This window comes from Labrus mixtus, chromosome 4, assembly GCF_963584025.1.
Source record: "Labrus mixtus chromosome 4, fLabMix1.1, whole genome shotgun sequence".
In the NCBI taxonomy this organism is placed as follows: domain Eukaryota; kingdom Metazoa; phylum Chordata; class Actinopteri; order Labriformes; family Labridae; genus Labrus; species Labrus mixtus.
In genome coordinates, this window is record NC_083615.1 from 1154076 (window position 1) to 1172730 (window position 18655).

General features: G+C 40.6%; 1 protein-coding gene across 11 annotated transcripts in view; it reads right to left on the reverse strand.

Annotated features, from left to right (window-relative positions):
* The window catches only part of LOC132973511 (NACHT, LRR and PYD domains-containing protein 14-like), a 273451-nt gene that overhangs the window by 58655 nt on the left and 196141 nt on the right, over positions 1-18655 (reverse strand). For 10 of the 11 annotated variants that reach the window (XM_061037001.1, XM_061037004.1, XM_061037003.1 and 7 more), the window contains 3 exons: positions 11731-11904; positions 3772-3945; positions 888-1061 (listed from right to left, as the gene is read on the reverse strand). In XM_061037001.1, coding sequence (XP_060892984.1) covers positions 888-1061; positions 3772-3945; positions 11731-11904 — 522 coding nt within the window. The remainder of the gene's footprint in view (positions 1-887; positions 1062-3771; positions 3946-11730; positions 11905-18655) is intronic. The other variant, XM_061037010.1, reaches the window with a different exon arrangement.

Genomic DNA, 18655 nt, shown 5'->3' on the forward strand with positions numbered 1-18655 from the left:
TCAGTAAAAATCAGATTTTTTTATGATGCAGATTCAAACAAGAAAATAAACATGAACAGCATTCAATCTAAAACTTGATAGATGTAAGATACATGTGAACATGGATGATGATACTCTGTCTTTCAAGCTTCATATTCAGCAACTTGTAAAAAAGCTTAAGGTGTGACTGGATTTTTAATTCAGAAACAAATCTTGTTTTTCTTTTGCTGCACAAAAACAACTTGTTCCTGCTACTTTCATGCCCTGATTGATTATGGTGATGTTTTATATAGGCATGCATCTTCTCAGTGCCTAAAATCTTTGGATACTGTATATCATGGTGCGTTGAGATTCATAACAAATCTCAGGACTCTGACTCATCATTGTACTCTGTGTGAGCGAGTCGGCTGGCCTGCATTGTCTCAGCGTAGACAAACTCATTGGCATGTCCTTATTTATAAGGCTTTACTTAACCTGCTTCCACATACTTGTGTAACTGTATTCATGTGAAAAGTGCTAGAAGACACAGTCTTCACTCTGCAACCCAGTCACAAAACTTGTTGTTATCTGTTCCCAAAGTGCGTCTTGAAATGGGGAAAAGGAGTTTCAGGTACGCTGCTCCTGCAGGATGATCTGTGTCTGGGGGAGCTGGTTTCTTTAAATCATTTTAAAAGTAGATTGAAGGTGTTGGAGGAAGATGCTTCAGTTTGTAGATGCTTTGACTAATGACTTTGTGCTCTGTGACTCAAGACATGTTAAACTGTGTTTGTAATTACTCTTGATTCTTAATCTCAATGAGGTTCTCCTGGTTAAATACATTTAAAATACAATTTAAAAAAAACTGAAAATGTTTCAGTTGATAATCAAACACGAGATGTAAAACACAAACAGAGAAGAAGAGAACTGACCTCAGAGTCTCCAGTCTACAGTTTGGACTCTGCAGAAAATCACTCAGCAGCTTCACTCCTGAATCCTGCAGCTCGTTGATACTCAGGTTCAGATCTCTCAGATGGGAGGGGTTGGACTTCAGAGCTGAGGCCAGAGAAGAACAGCTGATCTCTGACAAACTGCATCTCCACAATCTGAATAAAGAATAAAATATGTGAATAAAAAGAATGATCAATCAGATGATACACCTGGGAGTGTGTTTGTGTGTGTGTGTGTGTGTGTGTGTGTGTGTGTGTGTACTTCATAATAAATATATATCAGTTCAGATAATCTTGTGTTTTCAGTTTTGAACATTTAATAAAAATCAGAAACTTTAAGAACTCCTGTTGGGCCACGCAGGCTTAGGACAGTCAAACCATGGACTTGGGCCGTTGAGTTATTTACTGAGATCACAAAGAGGCCTAAAAGGACTCTTTATCCCAGAATTCCCTGCGGTACTTCACACCTACGTGTGACGTAAAGGGGGGACCGGAACCTTAGGGAGACCCCACAGGAAGGCGGCCAGGTGATAAAACTCTGAGACTCCCCTCGTTCAATCTCTTTCCACGCGCTGATTTAAGTGCTCAGGGACCCAAGCTCACCTCCTGTTTTCTGCAACAATCTTCCTTTGTTTTAAGTTTTGGCGCACAGGTAATCCGCGGCCGGCAGTGTTCCAAATTCCGAGCTCGGATTGTCCAGTGAACGCATCTCAGTTTCTCGGAGAGCGTTAGGCTATAACAGATTATCAGAAAGATAACGGTCTTATTCTGTCCTGCAACGAAAGGACATCAACGGACATCTTTCCACTCAACGGAGAACCAACGAAGCCGCTCTTGCCGTAAGGGACCCTCGCCGCCATCAGACGCCTCTACACCAGGACAGACAGAAGATCTGTTTCATCACCGGACTCCTTTTTCCTTCACCGATCGCAGGCAAAGCGATTCACAAGTGAGGCTTAATTAGGTCTGGGCAGAATTAGCTTTAGAGAGTGTTTTTAACAATTGTTTGATTGAATCAGAAACTGTAATTTTTCTCTTTGTTGGACTGCTGCGTCCTGAGTTTTACCTGTTTAAAACTCTTGTTGTTGTTTCGGACCACTGCGTCCTATATGTGTTTAGCGTAACAGCGTTATAACCGGGTATTATTCTTCTGATCAGAAAGGCCAGTGTAAGCCGTATTAACTTGAATTCGGCCATTGGCTTGTTTCTGTGAATGAAGGGAATTACTCCGAGTTGTGGTGCGGGATTCGGACTGTGATCCGGCCTCTTCAGGCACGCGTTTCTCTCCACCTCTACGCTCCTCTTCTATCCTTTTTCTTCCCCTTTGACTAACACACACACAGATCTATATACTCGCGGCCATCCAGACGCCTCAGAGACACAGATCGTGTAGGGCCGAACTCGGTCTCTTTTAGACATTAAGGCCACATTAGGTCTTTGTTAGGTGTGTGCCATCGGAAGGGCGACCACGTGGGACGAAGCAATCTCCCCTCTCTCTCTCACACACACACACACACACACACACATTCACACCTCATCCACAAGCCTTGCTTGATAATATTTGTTGCTTAGATTAGTTTATAATAGTTATTTGTTTGATTAAGTTAATTGATTTTGGATTGATGTTGCTTTGTTTAAATAAATTCTGTTATAATTTAAGAGAGCAGTTGTTTGTGATTACTGGTGTATTTGCATTGTGATATAAGCTGGGTGCGAAGGCTTTGTGTACGGATTTCACGCCTTCAATTTATTAAATATAGTTATTAATTATTAATAATATTAGTAATTAAATAACTAATTTGAGACTGATTTGAGTGATATTTTGGTTATATTTCCCTGAGTACAGGGTGGTGCCCCAAAACGAGATTAAACATAGTTTGATGATATTTTATTTATATTATTAATAATTAGAAATAATTATTAAAGAATATAACCAAAGTTGACTTGATACAACCCCAACACTCCATTTAAACTATTTCAGTAAAAATCTGATCTTTTTATGATGCAGATTCAAACAAGAAAATAAACATGAACAGCATTCAATCTAAAACTTGATAGATGTAAGATACATGTGAACATTGATGATGATACTCTGTCTTTCAAGCTTCATATTCAGCAACTTGTAAAAAAGCTTAAGGTGTGACTCGATTTTTATTTCAGAAACAAATCTTGTTTTTCTTTTGCTGCACAAAAACAACTTGTTGCTGCTACTTTCATGCCCCTGATTGATTATGGTGATGTTTTATATAGGCATGCATCTTCTCAGTGCCTAAAATCTTTGGATACTGTATATCATGGTGCGTTGAGATTCATAACAAATCTCAGGACTCTGACTCATCATTGTACTTTGTGTGAGCGAGTCGGCTGGCCTGCATTGTCTCAGCATAGACAAATTCATTGGCATGTCCTTATTTATAAGGCTTTACTTAACCTGCTTCCCCATACTTGTGTAACTGTATTCATGTGAAAAGTGCTAGAAGACACAGTCTTCGCTCTGCAACCCAGTCACAAAACTTGTTGTTATCTGTTCCCAAAGTGCGTCTTGAAATGGGGAAAATGAGTTTCAGGTACGCTGCTCCTGCAGGATGATCTGTGTCTGGGGGAGCTGGTTTCTTTAAATCATTTTAAAAGTAGATTGAAGGTGTTGGAGGAAGATGCTTCAGTTTGTAGATGCTTTGACTAATGACTTTGTGCTCTGTGACTCAAGACATGTTAAACTGTGTTTGTAATTACTCTTGATTCTTAATCTCAATGAGGTTCTCCTGGTTAAATACATTTAAAATACATAAAAAAAACACTGAAAATGTTTCAGTTGATAATCAAACACATGAGATGTAAAACACAAACAGAGAAGAAGAGAACTGACCTCAGAGTCTCCAGTCTACAGTTTGGACTCTGCAGAAAATCACTCAGCAGCTTCACTCCTGAATGCTGCAGCTTGTTGTCTCTCAGGTCCAGCTCTTTCAGATGGGAGGGGTTGGACTTCAGAGATGAGGCCAGAGAAGAACAGCTGATCTCTGACAAACTGCAGACACTCAAACTGAATAAAGAATAAAATATGTGAATAAAGAGAATGATCAATCAGATGATAACATAACAACATAACTAGGTCCAATAAGTGAGTGTGTCCCTAAAATAAGTAGAGAGACTTTGTCATTCTGTTATTGTGGATCATTCAAATGTCAGCTTTCTACAGACATCATCCAAACATTCATACAGCTGTTCATGTCAATAAAGACACCAACATGTTACTGACCTCAGTCAAGATTACACAACCAATACTCTACTGAGCTTTACACACCTGGGAGAGTGTGTGTGAGTGTGAGTGTGTGTCTTTGTGTGTGTGTCTCTGTGTGTGTGTGTCTCCGTGTGTGTGTGTGTCTGTGTGTGTGAGTGAGTGTGTGTGTCTATGTGTTTGTGTGTGTGTGTGTGTGTGTGTGTGTGTGTGTGTGTGTGTGTGTCTGTTTGTATGTGTGTGTGTATGTGTGTGTGTGTGTCTCTGTGTGTGTGTCTGTGTGTGTTTGTGTGTGTGTCTGTGTGTGTGTGTCTATGTGTGTGTGTGTGTGTGTGTGTGTGTGTGTGTATGGCGCGCTGAATGGTTCAGCTCATGTACACACACACGTGTGTTGTGTAAGTACTACACACAGTCTGACTTACAGACGCATGTTCGTGCTTGTGTTTCATTTATTTTTCAGTCACTTCTGTTGGGATCTCCATTTGTTGAAACAAAGGAAGCCTGAGTACGAGTACTTAAATGACTCTTACTCCCAGCATGCCCTGCCCTGCAGAAACACTCCCAGCATGCTCTGCAACATCTAACACATAGGTGTTGAGTGTAGGGTCGATAAAAGCAGCCGTCTCTCATTGTTCGATGTGTGATCTATCTACACCAGAGGATACATCTCTTCATGTGTGGTCTATCTACACCAGAGGATACATCTCTTCATGTGTGGTCTATCTACACCAGAGGATACATCTTTTCATGTGTGGTCTATCTACACCAGAGGATACATCTCTTCATGTGTGATCTATCTACAACAGAGGATACATCTCTTCATGTGTGGTCTTTCTACACCAGAGGATACATCTTTTCATGTGTGGTCTATATACACCAGAGGATACATCTCTTCATGTGTGATCTATCTACACCAGAGGATACATCTCTTCATGTGGTCTATATACACCAGAGGATACATCTCTTCATGTGTGGTCTATATACACCAGAGGATACATCTCTTCATGTGTGGTCTTTCTACACCAGAGGATACATCTCTTCAAGTGTGGTCTATCTACACCAGAGGATACATCTCTTCATGTGTGGTCTATCTACACCAGAGGATACATCTCTTCACGTGTGGCCTATCTACACCAGAGGATACATCTCTTCACGTGTGGTCTATCTACATCAGAGGATACATCTCTTCATGTGTGGTCTTTCTACACCAAAGGATACCCCTCTTCATGTGTGGTCTATCTACATCAGAGGATACATCTCTTCACGTGTGGTCTTTCTACACCAAAGGATACCCCTCTTCATGTGTGGTCTATCTACACCAGAAGATACCTCTCTTCACAAGCTTCCAGCTTCAGGGGAAACACGCATTTCAACCTGGTCTATCTGGTTCGAGCACAGAGAGATTCTTTCCTATTATTCTCGTCAACGTCGGTGAACGCAACTGGACAGGAGTGCTACAGACAGCCACTGTTACCTGAAGAAGAATACACCAAGGAAAATCTCCTCCTGCCACCAGAAAGACAACAGAGCATTGCTCTTTGTCTTTTTCCACCATTTTGTACCTACGTGACGTAGCTCCACATGGTGCTCTCATAGTGCCCTCTATCCCCCCCCCCACCCTCTCTCTCACACACACACACACACACACACACACACACACACGCACGCACGCACACACACACAGACAGACGCACGCGCACACACACACAGACACACACACACACACACACACACACACACACACACACACACGTGCCACGCTGTTTGCTTATAATGTCTGTTTGTTTAGATTAGTTTATAATAGTTATTTGTTTGATTAAGTTCATTGATTTTGGATTGATGTTGCTTTGCTTAAATAAATTCTGTTATAATTCAAGAGAGCAGTTGTTTGTGATTATTGGTGTATTTGCATTGTGATATAATCTGGGTGCGAGGGCTTTGTGTACGGATTTCATGCCTTCAATTTATTAAATATAGTTATTAATTATTAATAATATTAGTAATTAAATAACTAATTTGAGACTGATTTGAGTGATATTTTTGTTATTTTTCCCTGATAACAGGGTGGTGCCCCAAGAGTTGATTAAACATAGTTTAATGATATTGTTATTTACATTATTAATAATTAAATATAATTATTAAAGAATATAACCAAAGTTGACTTGATACAACCCCAACACATACATGCGCACTTCAACTATGAATATGAGCGCATGTCATTGGCTGCTGTCACTTGTCATTAACACCACATAGAACAACCTTCTTACAATTGAGAGCGTACATATTTCCCTTCATGTCAACACTCCCACTTGATCTCACATTGTTATAATAAACAACAAAAATAAAGAGGGTTTTCTACCTTACTTTGTGTGTTTTTAACATGGTTAATCTCCAAACAAAATCTTGTCAAACTTTCTCAGCTTAAACTTTGTAGCTGGTTTGGTCATTACATCTGCCACCATCTGTTCTGTTGGGCAATAGTTCAAACTTATTTTTCCATCATTAACAGTTGACCTTACAAAATGATACTTTATGTCAACATGTTTACATCTCTGTCTGTTTACAGGATTCTTAGCCAATGCTATTGTTCCTTGGTTATCCTCATAAACCTTAGGAAGTACATACTAATAGAATAGAATAGAATAGATGTTTATTGCCATTTGCACAGGTACAGGACAGTACAGGTACATTGGAATTCTTGTGCGTTTCTCCCTGAGTCAGCTTCTACAAAAAAGTTAAAATTATATATAAAATAGACTAGCATTGTAAGAAAAAAAGAGAGTACAAAAAAGTAAAAATAAATAAGTTATATTAACAGCTAAGTAAATTAAAATAAACTGTACAGAAGTTATACATTGTATAATAAAAAATAAAATAAATAAACAATAACAAGGGGAACACTGTACAAGTTTTCTTATTGCACTTATTATCTCTTATTGCACCTGAGGTTATTGCACACATATTTTTCACATTATATAATTGCATTGTTTTTTGTTTTTAAGGTTAACATTGCACACTTGTATTGCACTGTGAGGTGGTCAACTCTCCATTTAGTCTGTGAGGTGTGGGGTGAAGTACTTCCTTCCCATCTTAATGTCCTGTGCTACAAGTCTCACAGCAGCAGGGAAAAAGCTGTTGTGGTAGCGGGCCTTGTGGGTGGAGATGCTCTCTGGCCTGTGGTGTCGCAGGTTATAGCCCGAGTTCTTCCACCTGAACAGAGCATGAGCTGGCTGCTGTTTGTCCTTGAGGATGCTCTGTGCTTTTCCTCTGCAGCGCTGTGTGTACAGTGTGTCCATGGAGGGGAGGTTGGAGCCAGTGATTCTCTCTGCAGTCTTTATGACCCGTTGAAGCGATTTCCTCTCAAACAGTGTGGTGTCTTGTCTATGTTCAAAACTAAGTCGTTGTCCTCTCCATAGACAGTGACTTTGTGGACCAGCTCCCTGTAAGAGGACTTTGTGGACCAGCTCCCTGTAAGAGGACTTTGTGGACCAGCTCAAGAGGACTCATCCCTCCCTACTGGTAAGAAATTCATATAACTGGTGGTGGTGAATATTATGGTCATTCTAATAGGTGACTGGTCCCTTAAACCCTAACTACTGGTAAGAAATTCATATAACTGGTGGTGGTGAATATCGCTGTCATTTAATAGGTGACTGGTCATAGTTTTTCTTCGAAAACACTGGCGTCATTCGATGCTTCAAATGTCATTCAATCAGGCTGGTCACACGTCAGGTCAAACAGACTCTGATACGCCGGGCCACACGTCAGAGGTCGACGGACCCCACGTGCCGGGCCACATGACTATAGGGCAGCTTAGCGTCATGCATGCCACATGTAAAGCGGTCAACGGACCCCAACATGCCGGGCACTTGACTTTAGGGCTTATCAATCATCATGAGGAGCCACTTGTTAGGGCAGCAGACCCATACATGCAGGCCTCATGACTATGGCTCATTAGCAGTCGTGCCGGGCCACACGTTAGGTGGTCGACGGACCGAAACGTGCCGGGCCACATGACTATAGGTCAGTCATTAGAGTCGTGCCGGGCCACATGTGGGTCAACGGACCCCATACATGCCGGGCCACACGACTACAGGGCAGTTTAGCGGGTCATGCGAGCCATTGTCAGGTCAAATACCGAGACATACCGGGCATCATCACCCAGTAAATCACTATCTGCACAAAGTGTATGCCTATTCATGTCATATCAATAAATTATCATGGTTGTAAGAGCCAATATGCAAATTATTGATTAATACTAAATATCTAGTTAAAAATGATAAAATCTAATAACAGTAATTTCATGTAAATTCATAATGTTTAAAATTGTTTAAAGGCATAATTTAGTCATTTATAAATGATAAAAAGGTTATTGTTTATGTGTTTGGATGTTTATGTTATGACAGCACTGCTTAGTTAAAGTTGTGACGGATGTGACGTAAGCAGTTTGGAGTCCAATATTGATGGAAGCTACACAGTTTTTTGACTGGGCGTTAGACCGTGCGTTAAACCTGTATTTTATTTTGAAGTTTTTTCAGTAAAACTTTTAAAACGAAGGAGAGTTGTCCTGTCTTTTCGCTCGCGTTGCAAATACTGTGAGTTGACTCCAAAAAGTGGTACAGAGGACGAAGAAAGAGACGGAGTGCCACTACAATGGTTATATTACTCCATCTAACTGTAATTTCCCACACAGATATCCAAAAAAGCTGTGTCTAACCTGTACTGTTGTTTAATGGAATCAAAAAATGATTGAACACTGTATGTCAAGGCCAAATGGGAAAGAGAGCTGAATGAGGAGATCCCAGAAGAAATGTGGTCTAGAATGTGGAAAAGTACACAAACCATGACACAATCACAGACATGGAGAGAATTCATTTGGAAAAATCTAATTTGGTACTTCATTACACCCAAGATTAAAAGTAAACAAATGAATATTCAACAGCCACGCTGGAGACTATGAAACAACATGGATCCAAACCATACACATATTTTCTGGTATTGCATCAAGATCAAACCTTTCTGGGATGATATACATTCAGCTCTGTGCAAAGTGCTGGGTTATGAAATCCCTCGATCATGTCTTGTTTTATACCTGGGACACTTGGAAGGATCTGTGCATGCAGGAGACCAATTCTTGGTCAAGATTCTACTCGCAGCAGCAAAGAAAACCATTACTAAGAACTGGCTAAAGACTGACACACCAAACCACAGACAGTGGCTGTCAATCATACATGATATCCTTGTGATGGAAAAAATAACCTACAAGTTGAAAATGAAAGAAGATCAGTTCGACAAAGGCTGGGGAAAAATGGTTAACATATATAAACAAAACAGGGACATAAGCATCATACACAACAAATTATGTGTAGAAAAATGGAATCCTCATCCAACCAACAGGCTCAAGTATCTGTGACACTTGTTTGTTCTGTTGTTTGTTTTTCAGGTCACATATTTAATATCGGTCAAGATATTAATGTTGTTAACGATAAAAGAAAAATTAAAGAAAAAAAAAGACAAATAAAGGTACTTGCATAGAAAACTGCATGTTAACGCATAAAATGTAAAAGTACATTAAGCAGAGGGGTTAACTCTGTCATTGCAAACTGCATGTTGGCACATGGAAATATTTAAATGTACCACATTACAGAAGAAAACATAAATAATTATGTTTTAATATTACTGTTCAATGTTATAGAAACTTTGACAGGTTATTCTACCTGCCCTGGGATCAGTGCATTAGAGAGAGAGAGAGAGAGACTTTAGATCTGTGTGTCAGGCCACAGCACAGTTTGCACTCGTTAAGGTTCATCACAGATTAAACCTGCTCACATGAATATGTTATCACAAACACACAGAGTGTCTTTGATGCAAACAGTCATCTTCAGGTATTTCACTGTCAGACATCAAATGTTTCCAAACCAACAGACTTGAATTGATCCTTCAGCGTTGATCACTGCAGTCTGATCAGCTCCGTGTGGAGTTCAACTTCTTCAACTATGTAAACTCAGTTAAACCACTTTTGACACGAGTCTGGCAGGCCGTTCTTCTACGTGTCCGCAATATCGTAATCGAACTCTGTCACTGACTTTTTATGCGCCTTGAATCTGTGCCATCTCCGTGCGCAAATCGACGAAGCATTTTACAGGGGTGCAAACTCATCAGGGATGAAAAAGGTGACATGGATCCAAACATCCTAGGGGGGTCCGGGGGCATGCCCCCCCGGGAAGTTTAAAAAAAAAAATATCAGCTTTAAATTGTGAATTTACAGAAGACTTTAGCATTCAGACCGACTGAAGAAGCGGTGCAAACAATACCTACAATACAGTCACCTCTGGGTGACCTAAAAATGAACCATCTGTAAATAAAATCAGTGAATATTCATTTTAATTTACTGTTTTTACAACAACCAGAGGTAAAATAAGTCTATTGTCAGGCTCAACGCCGGTGTCCACAAACTACACTGGATGTGAGGAGACGGTCTGGGCCGTTACGCAGGACAGAGAGGATTGATTTTTATTTGCACGAGCTGCTCTTTGTGGCTCACTCCATAGGAAGCTTTGTAATTATCAGTCAAACTTTAGTTTTCCATCAGTCAAGCCAGGAGAAACTGGTAAGAAGTGTGGACAGAACTGAAGAGCGTCAGAATGAGCGTGCAGTGCAGAGCCTCCTGTGGTTAAGTCCTGTAGCTTTGATGAAATTCTGGCAACTCGTGAGCAAATAAAACTAAAGAAATATCGCTCCTTCGATCTCTCTTGAAAACCTGCATTCTGTGTCACCTCTCTCAGGTGTTCAGCCTGTTTGCTGATGTGATGTATTACCAGCGTAATGCAGGAGCAGCTTGTGTGCTCGGCCACTCGTCTTTTTTATGATACTCCCTGCTGAGAAAATAGTTCAAAGTACCCTGTTTAATTAATTTTCGTATAATGATATCAACCTTTACATTGCTCATTATAGGTTTTAATACAATTCGGGGAAAATAAGTATTACAAATATTTAATTTATGAAAAATCTCATAATATTTTTCAATACATTTCCTCCTTCTTCCCAAAACGTCTCACAGGCCAGATGAAACCTGCTGGCAGGCTGTATGTTTGACATCCCTGCCCTGAGATAAGAGTAAGGAAAAAAAGAAGACGATCGTCTGCAAAAGTGAACATCTGTAATATTTATTCTAGTTATAGAGAAGACATTCAATCAAAGATTCTTCAATTTAAACTTTCCTTTGACAGTTTCAGAATCTCACAGTGTCACAAACATCTCAGACAAAACAAGTGTTTTACTTTATTTTTACGTCTGATGGTTAGAATTGGAATGATTGTTTTTCATTGTTTAATTATTCATAATTTATCTAAAAATCAGCTGTTCCGGTGGTAAAGAGTGAAATATACAACACGTTATTTTTTTTATATATTTAGGTTTAAAATGTAAGGCTTTAAATTGCTACCACTCTGTGGATAAAACCACAGAAGAAGAAAAATGGACTTCAGCATTAAGATCCTCAGTGTGGATCATTTGATTATCAGCCTGAAGTCTACAGTTTAGTTTCACATCATATTAATCTGAACAGAGAAATGAAACCTGTTGTCTTACCTCAGAGTCTCCAGTCTACAGTTTGGACTCTTCAGTCCAGAACACAGCAGCTTCACTCCTGAATCCTGCAGCTTGTTGTTACTCAGGTCCAGCTCTCTCAGATGGGAGGGGTTGGACTTCAGAGCTGAGGCCACAGCTTCACAGTGAGTCTCTGACAGTCCACAGCTAGAAAACCTGTCATGGTACATAATATGTTATTTAAAAGAATGTCTTAATATTTTGACAAATTGTGTTTTTCACATCAGAGGTTCAGCTGATCTGAACTCACTTTAGTTAACAAACATTTCCATCACTTGTAAACGTGTGTGTCTGTGTGTGTCTGACTGCTCCTGGTCCCCGTGATGGAATTGAGAAGTGGAGCATTTAGTGTGAACTATATCATCAGTGTGTATAACGCAGTGCAGTTTAACAGAGTCTGTGTTGAGATGTTCACAGACTACAGCAGGCTGTGAGATGACGTCACTATCGTTAAGTTAGCTGCAGACACGGTGACAGTGAACGGAAAAAGTGACCAGATCACGTTTGTTCCCAACACAAGGCCATATGGATCAAGGATCCACTGTGTTCTGTTGCACTAAAAGTAAAACTGTGCACCCAGTGGCTGGAGTCCCTGCTCATGGAGTCAGAGCAGAACAAACAGCAGACCGGGGACTCAATTTATGTTGTTTGTTGTCATCAATTACTTTTATTTACCCTAACCCCCCCCTGTTACATGCTCAACTTTGTCAAAGCTAACTAGAGAAAGAAATCTTGTTTTTGAAGCTCATAGCAAATTAATTGTTCTCAGATGGATTCTTGTTTTGAGTTTGTAAAGTTGTAATAAAGGGGCAGTTAAGAGACGAGCGGGGGGGGGGGGGGGGAGATTTATTTTTTGGCTTTTTGTGCCTATAGGATAGGATAGTGGATAGAGTCGGAAATCAGGGAAAGAAGTCATTTAATGATACCTTTCCGATAGAAAAGGACAGCTGTCATTAAAAGTAACACATGAACACCAAGATTCTTTGAAGTGTTTGTGTCGTTCTGTCGCCGTGTCGGCATGTCGGCTTGTCTCCACCCCCCCAACGCTGTAAACCTAGGTGAAACACTGTATAGTATATATTTGAAGAACTAAACAGCTTATTTTTAATCATATTTAATCACATCTGGACTTACTTTGCCTTTCTGCAGTTCCTCACAGCTGGAATCAGTCTCAGTCGTCCCTGGTCTGATGTCTTGTACTTCTTCAGGTTCAGCTCATCCAGAACCTCCTCTGACATCTGCAGCATGTAGGCCAGAGCAGAGCAGTGGATATCAGAGAGTTCCTTTGATCTCTTCTCTGACTTCAGGAACTCTTGGATCTCCTGATGGACTGAGAGGTCGTTGATCTCCGTCAGACAGTGGAAGATGTTGATGCTTCTGTCAGGAGAGATATCATCACTGTTCATCTCCTTCAGGTTGTTGATGACTCTCTGGATCATTTCTGGACTGTTGTCTCTCCGACCCAGCAGGACTCCTAACAGTCTCTGGTTGGACTCCAGAGAGATGCCATGAAGGAAGCGAACAAACAGGTCCAGGTGACCATTTTTACTTTCCAGGGATTTCTCCATGGCACTCCTCAGGAAGACATCCAGGGATAAGTCATCACTTTCAGGAGTTTGAAAAATGATTTTGATGTCTTTAAGAAAAGCCTTCACTACACCTCTCTTCCTGTTTGTCAAACAGTGGAACATGTAGACTGCAGCCAGGAACTCCTGAACGCTCAGATGAACAAAGCAGTAGACTGTTTTCTGGAAGATCACACACTCTGTTTTGAAGATCTCTGTACAAACTCCTGAGTACACCGAGGCCTCTGTGACATCAAGACCACAACGCTCCAGGTCTTCTTTGTAGAACATGATGTTTCCATCCTCCAGATGTTCAAACGCCAGCCTCCCCAGCTTCAGAAGAACTTCCCTGTCAGATTTGGTGAGTTGATATGATGTTCCATACTTGTGCTTCTTCCTCTTTGTCTGAACCAGCAGGAAGTGTGAGTACATGTCAGTCAGGGTCTTGGGCAGCTCTCCTTTCTGCTCTCTGCTCATCATGTGATCCAGAACTGTGGCAGTGATCCAGCAGAAGACCGGGATCAGACACATGATGTGGAGGCTCCTGGATGTCTTGATGTGTGAGATGATTCTGCTGGACAGATCTCCATCATCACTGAACCTCTTCCTGAAGTACTCCTCCTTCTGGGCGTCAGTGAAGCCTCGTACTTCTGTTACCCTGTCAACACATGAAGGAGGGATCTGATTGGCTGCTGCAGGTCGAGAAGTTATCCAGATGAGAGCTGAGGGGAGCAGATTCCCCTTGATGAGGTTTGTCAACAGTGTGTTTAACGGTGATTTCTGTGTGACATCAGACACAACCTCCCTGTTTTTGAAGTTCAACGACGGTTTGCTTTCATCCAGGCCGTCAAAGATGAACAACAGTTTACAGACAGCGAGCGTCTCTGCTGTGACCTTCTGTAATGTTGGATGGAAAACACGGAGCAGCTCAAGAAGACTGTACTCCTTATCTCTGATCAAGTTCAGCTCCCTGAATGAAAGCAGGATCACCAGACTGAGGTCTTGGTTCTCTGAGCCCTCTGCCCAGTCCAGAGTGAACTTCTGCACTGAGACGGTTTTTCCAACACCAGCGACCCCGTTTGTCAAAACCACTCTGATGGGTTTCTGTTGGTCGGGTTGAGCTTCTGTCTTTTGGTTCTGTTGGTCGGGTTGAGCTTCTGTCTTTTGTTTCTGTTGGTCGGGTTGAGCTTCTGTCTTTTGGTTCTGTTGGTCGGGTTGAGCTTCTGTCTTTTGTTTCTGTTGGTCGGGTTGAGCTTCTGTCTTTTGTTTCTGTTGGTCGGGTAAGGCTTTAAAGATGTCCTGACACTTGATTGGAGTCTCATGGAGGGTCTTCTTTTTAGAGTCTGTCTCAAGCTGTCTCACCTCATGTTGGGTGTTCACCTCTTCACTCTGTCCCTCTGTGATGTAGAGCTCAGTGTAGATCCTGTTGAGGAGGGTTCTACTTCCTGTTTCATCACTTCCTTCAGTCACATGTTCACATCTCTTCCTCAGACTGATCTTAAGTTCATCTGTAACCTCCTGCAGACCTCTATCTGCTGAAAGAAAAGAAACATATCCTGAGACTGGATTTATAAAATGTTCAAATAAACAATTTTCATTATTACACATTAAGCAAACTGCATGACACAAAAACATCTGTGTAATAAATGTGTGCTGCTACAAGAGAAATAAAATATACTGAATATAAACTGACAGCAAGAATCAGATAAAATGTAAATGTTTCATTTAACTATATATCAATGAAAATACTAACTGCTTTGTCTTGTTTTTAGACACAATGACTTCAGTCTTACTTATTACAGTGCTGGACTTACTGGATATCTGCAGTCCTCGTTCTCCACACTGGGGACAGGAGGACTCTCCTGATGAAGTAGACTGGTCCCAGTATGAGGTGAGGCACTGTCTACAGAACCAGTGTCCACATCTGGTAGAAACTGGATCTCTTAGGAGGCCCTGACACAAAGCACAGCTGGACAGCTGCTCCTCCACAGAAACAGACCCCTTTGTTATTCTGTGGAGATAAGGGAAATCATAAAGCCGTGAAAACTGAGACTGACATTTAGAAACCAGTGGTGGACTAAATCAAATAAAGCCACAAAAAGGCGTGTTTTAAAAAGGTGTGCCATGTCCTCCGCAGTGAGCATGTGCAGAAGTCTGTCTGTGTAACCATAGAGTCTACCATCTGAGTCCAATAACTGACCTACAAGTGTGATGTTATTTTCAACCAGTTTTCAAAAAACAGGGATTCATTTTTGTAGAGAATGTCCTTATTGTTCCAGATGTAATATCTGTTTGGAGAGAAGTTATGTTTCAAGATGAGAGACCAAGTCAAGAGTATCTGTTTATGGAAGTTGGATAGTTTGATCAGGATTTTACTGATATTATAGTAAGTAAGTAAGTACAGTAATAAAATTCCAGGCCACCAACTTTAGAAAAAACATAATTAGGAATCATATTCCATAGAGATGTTGGGTTATTTAAAAATGTCTCAGCCTGTTCACTTTGAATGTTAAGAGCTGTGAAGTCTAAAAAGTTCAAGCCCCCACATTGACTCGTGTTTATTGTCACGTTTTTTTTAACATAATGTATTTTGTTTTTCCACAGAAAGTTAAACAACATATAATCAAATCTTTTGGTTACATTTTAGTCAACATCCAAAGATAGAGCTGGATTAGTGAGTCTGGAAATGCCCTCAGCTTTTGAGAGCAAGGTCCTTCGTCTCAGAGATAAATCTCTTTGTAAACAAGAGTTTTATCAACGATGGGATTCAAATTTAAGGTGCACCTTATTTTTTGCTCCTTGGTGATAACTACTCTCAGGTATGTGACCTGGTGATTCACTGGATTATTACAAATATGGGGAACATTACAATCTTTAACAGCCATAAGTTCAAATGTTTAATATTTAGGTTAAGACCTGAGACCTTTGAAAAGTTATTAATCACCTTTATAGAGAGCTGCAAACTGAGCATGTGCAGGAGCCGTGTCGTGACCTGCACACTGAGCATGTGCAGGAGTTAAAAAAAAACCATAAAATCCTAAATATAAGTTGCACCGGTATAAGACGCGCTGTGTTTTTGAAGGTCTCTCAGAGAGAAAATAAAGTTTACACTGTCTTCCTGCGTGACAGTTTTTATTGTGTTCAGCGAAGTCCAAAACCTGCAGTTACTGTTCAGCTCTGTCACCCTTTTAGTGTGTTTTCTCTTTGTGGAGTCTGCTCTCCTACCAGCTACAGTATGGTAGTCGAGCTCTCAGCCTGCAGGGAAAGTTGTGAAGCAGAGACCCCTAGCTTGCGAGCTCTCTGCCCGACTCCGCTTGTTTCTCTTTAACTTTAATAAAGGACTCTTTCAATCAAAAGAGCATTCAACAAGGATTATTTATGGAACAATATCCTACAGTTTTCTGTAAATTAATTATTATGACCTCTTGAGGGAAAAGTTTTGAAAAAGTAGCGCAGCCAGACTGGTCTGTGTCGCTGTCTTTCCCAGAACAGCGTGCAATCAGCTCTTAATACACTGAGGGTCCTGATTTACTAAGGTCCCAAGTAAAGAGGACTAAACTGTGTGTTCACTCACAAAAAATTGCACGTTTGGTGAGTGTGTGATTTTCGGGTGATCAACTAAGAAAATGTGCGTGAATGACACCAGGTGCAAACCTTGTGGAGGCGGTACTATTTAAGTTAGACTTTTGTGTGTTCTACTGGTTTACGTCATGGAGAGTTTGGATAGAAAGCAGGACGACTGCAAGCGCAAAATAAATATCAGTGGAAGAGGCAAATGAACGTACAGTATTTTTGAGTTCTAGCAGATAAAACTGAATATTACAAAAAGAAAATTTGGCTTATAAGAAAACCTCTGCATTAAACAGGGCCTCTCTTTTCTTCATCTTTTGAAGATGAATTGTCATACATTGTGCAGGAGGTGTGAGCTGTGTCAGGTGCGACACTCGTCACATTGTTGAGCACCAGACAGCTGGCCAGCGCTGTGTCTGATCGGACAGAAATGCTCTGGAAAGAGGTATCGAAGACGGGGGTACAAGCAGTGGTGAGGTCCCCCCATCCAAGTGTAGCAGCAGCGGGCTGTAGAGGGAGGAGACGAGCGCACTATGGAGAGGAGCGCACGAGCTGGGGGAGAGACGCACAGCCCGAGAAAATGGAAATCCCAAGTTTAAAATAAAATGTTGGTGAGAAGAGGGAAATAGGAAGAAATAAACATCAATGTTGAAATTCTTTAGAATGCAGAGGCTTCACAAACTCAAAAATAGTAATCGGAGGCGACTTTAATACAGTCCTTAACCCCACAATAGACCGCTCAGGAACTGGAAGCAGAAAATGGAAATCCACAGAAATAATAATACAATACATGGAGGAGCTTGGACTTGCCGACAGTTGGCGACTTAACAACCTAACAGCAAAAGAATTCATATATTTCTCACCACTCCATCACTCTTTCTCCCGTATAGATTTTTTTCTCATAAGTAAATCAGTCATACAGGACATAACAGATACCTCAATCCATCCGATTATAATAAGTAACCACGCTCCAATCTCCTTACATCTAAACAGCAAGCAACTCCATAAACAACCAACCAGATGGCAATTCAATCTCTCACTACTAAAAGATCCAAACTTTGACACAGCTATAAAGGAAGAGTGGGCATCCTTCATGGACATTAACGACACTCAAAATAACTCACCATCACTTATCTGGGAAACCGCAAAAACTGTTATTCGAGGCAAAATCATTTCATACTCATCTTACAAAAAGAAAACAGAGATAGCACATGAGCACAACCTAGAGCTTAAAATTAAAGAAACAGAAACGATCTATGCACAAACGCCAACAGAAGAGAATCTAAATAAACTTAGGAAATATAAATTAGAAATGTCAGACATAATAAATAAAAAAACACAATTTCTAATCCAACAACTCAAACACAAGCACTATGAATATAGCAACAAATCAGGAAAATATCTTGCAAATCAGCTACAGCAAAAAAAGGAAAAAAATACCATCCCAGCTATACAAAACCCAGCGGGGAAGCTTCTCATATCACCTGATGAAATTACAAACACCTTTAAAAACACCTTTAAAAACTTCTACCAACAGCTGTACACATCAGACACAGAACCCAATTCAAAAGACATCTCTGAATTCCTTGATAAACTAGACATACCAACTTTAACAAAAACTCAAGCAGAAGCATTAGATAAACCACTCACAAAAGAAGAATTCTATTCAGCACTAAAGTTAATTCCCCCTAACAAAGCACCAGGACCTGATGGCTTCCCCGCTGAGTTTTATAGATATTTCTGGTCAACCATTTCACCACTATTCATCAGAA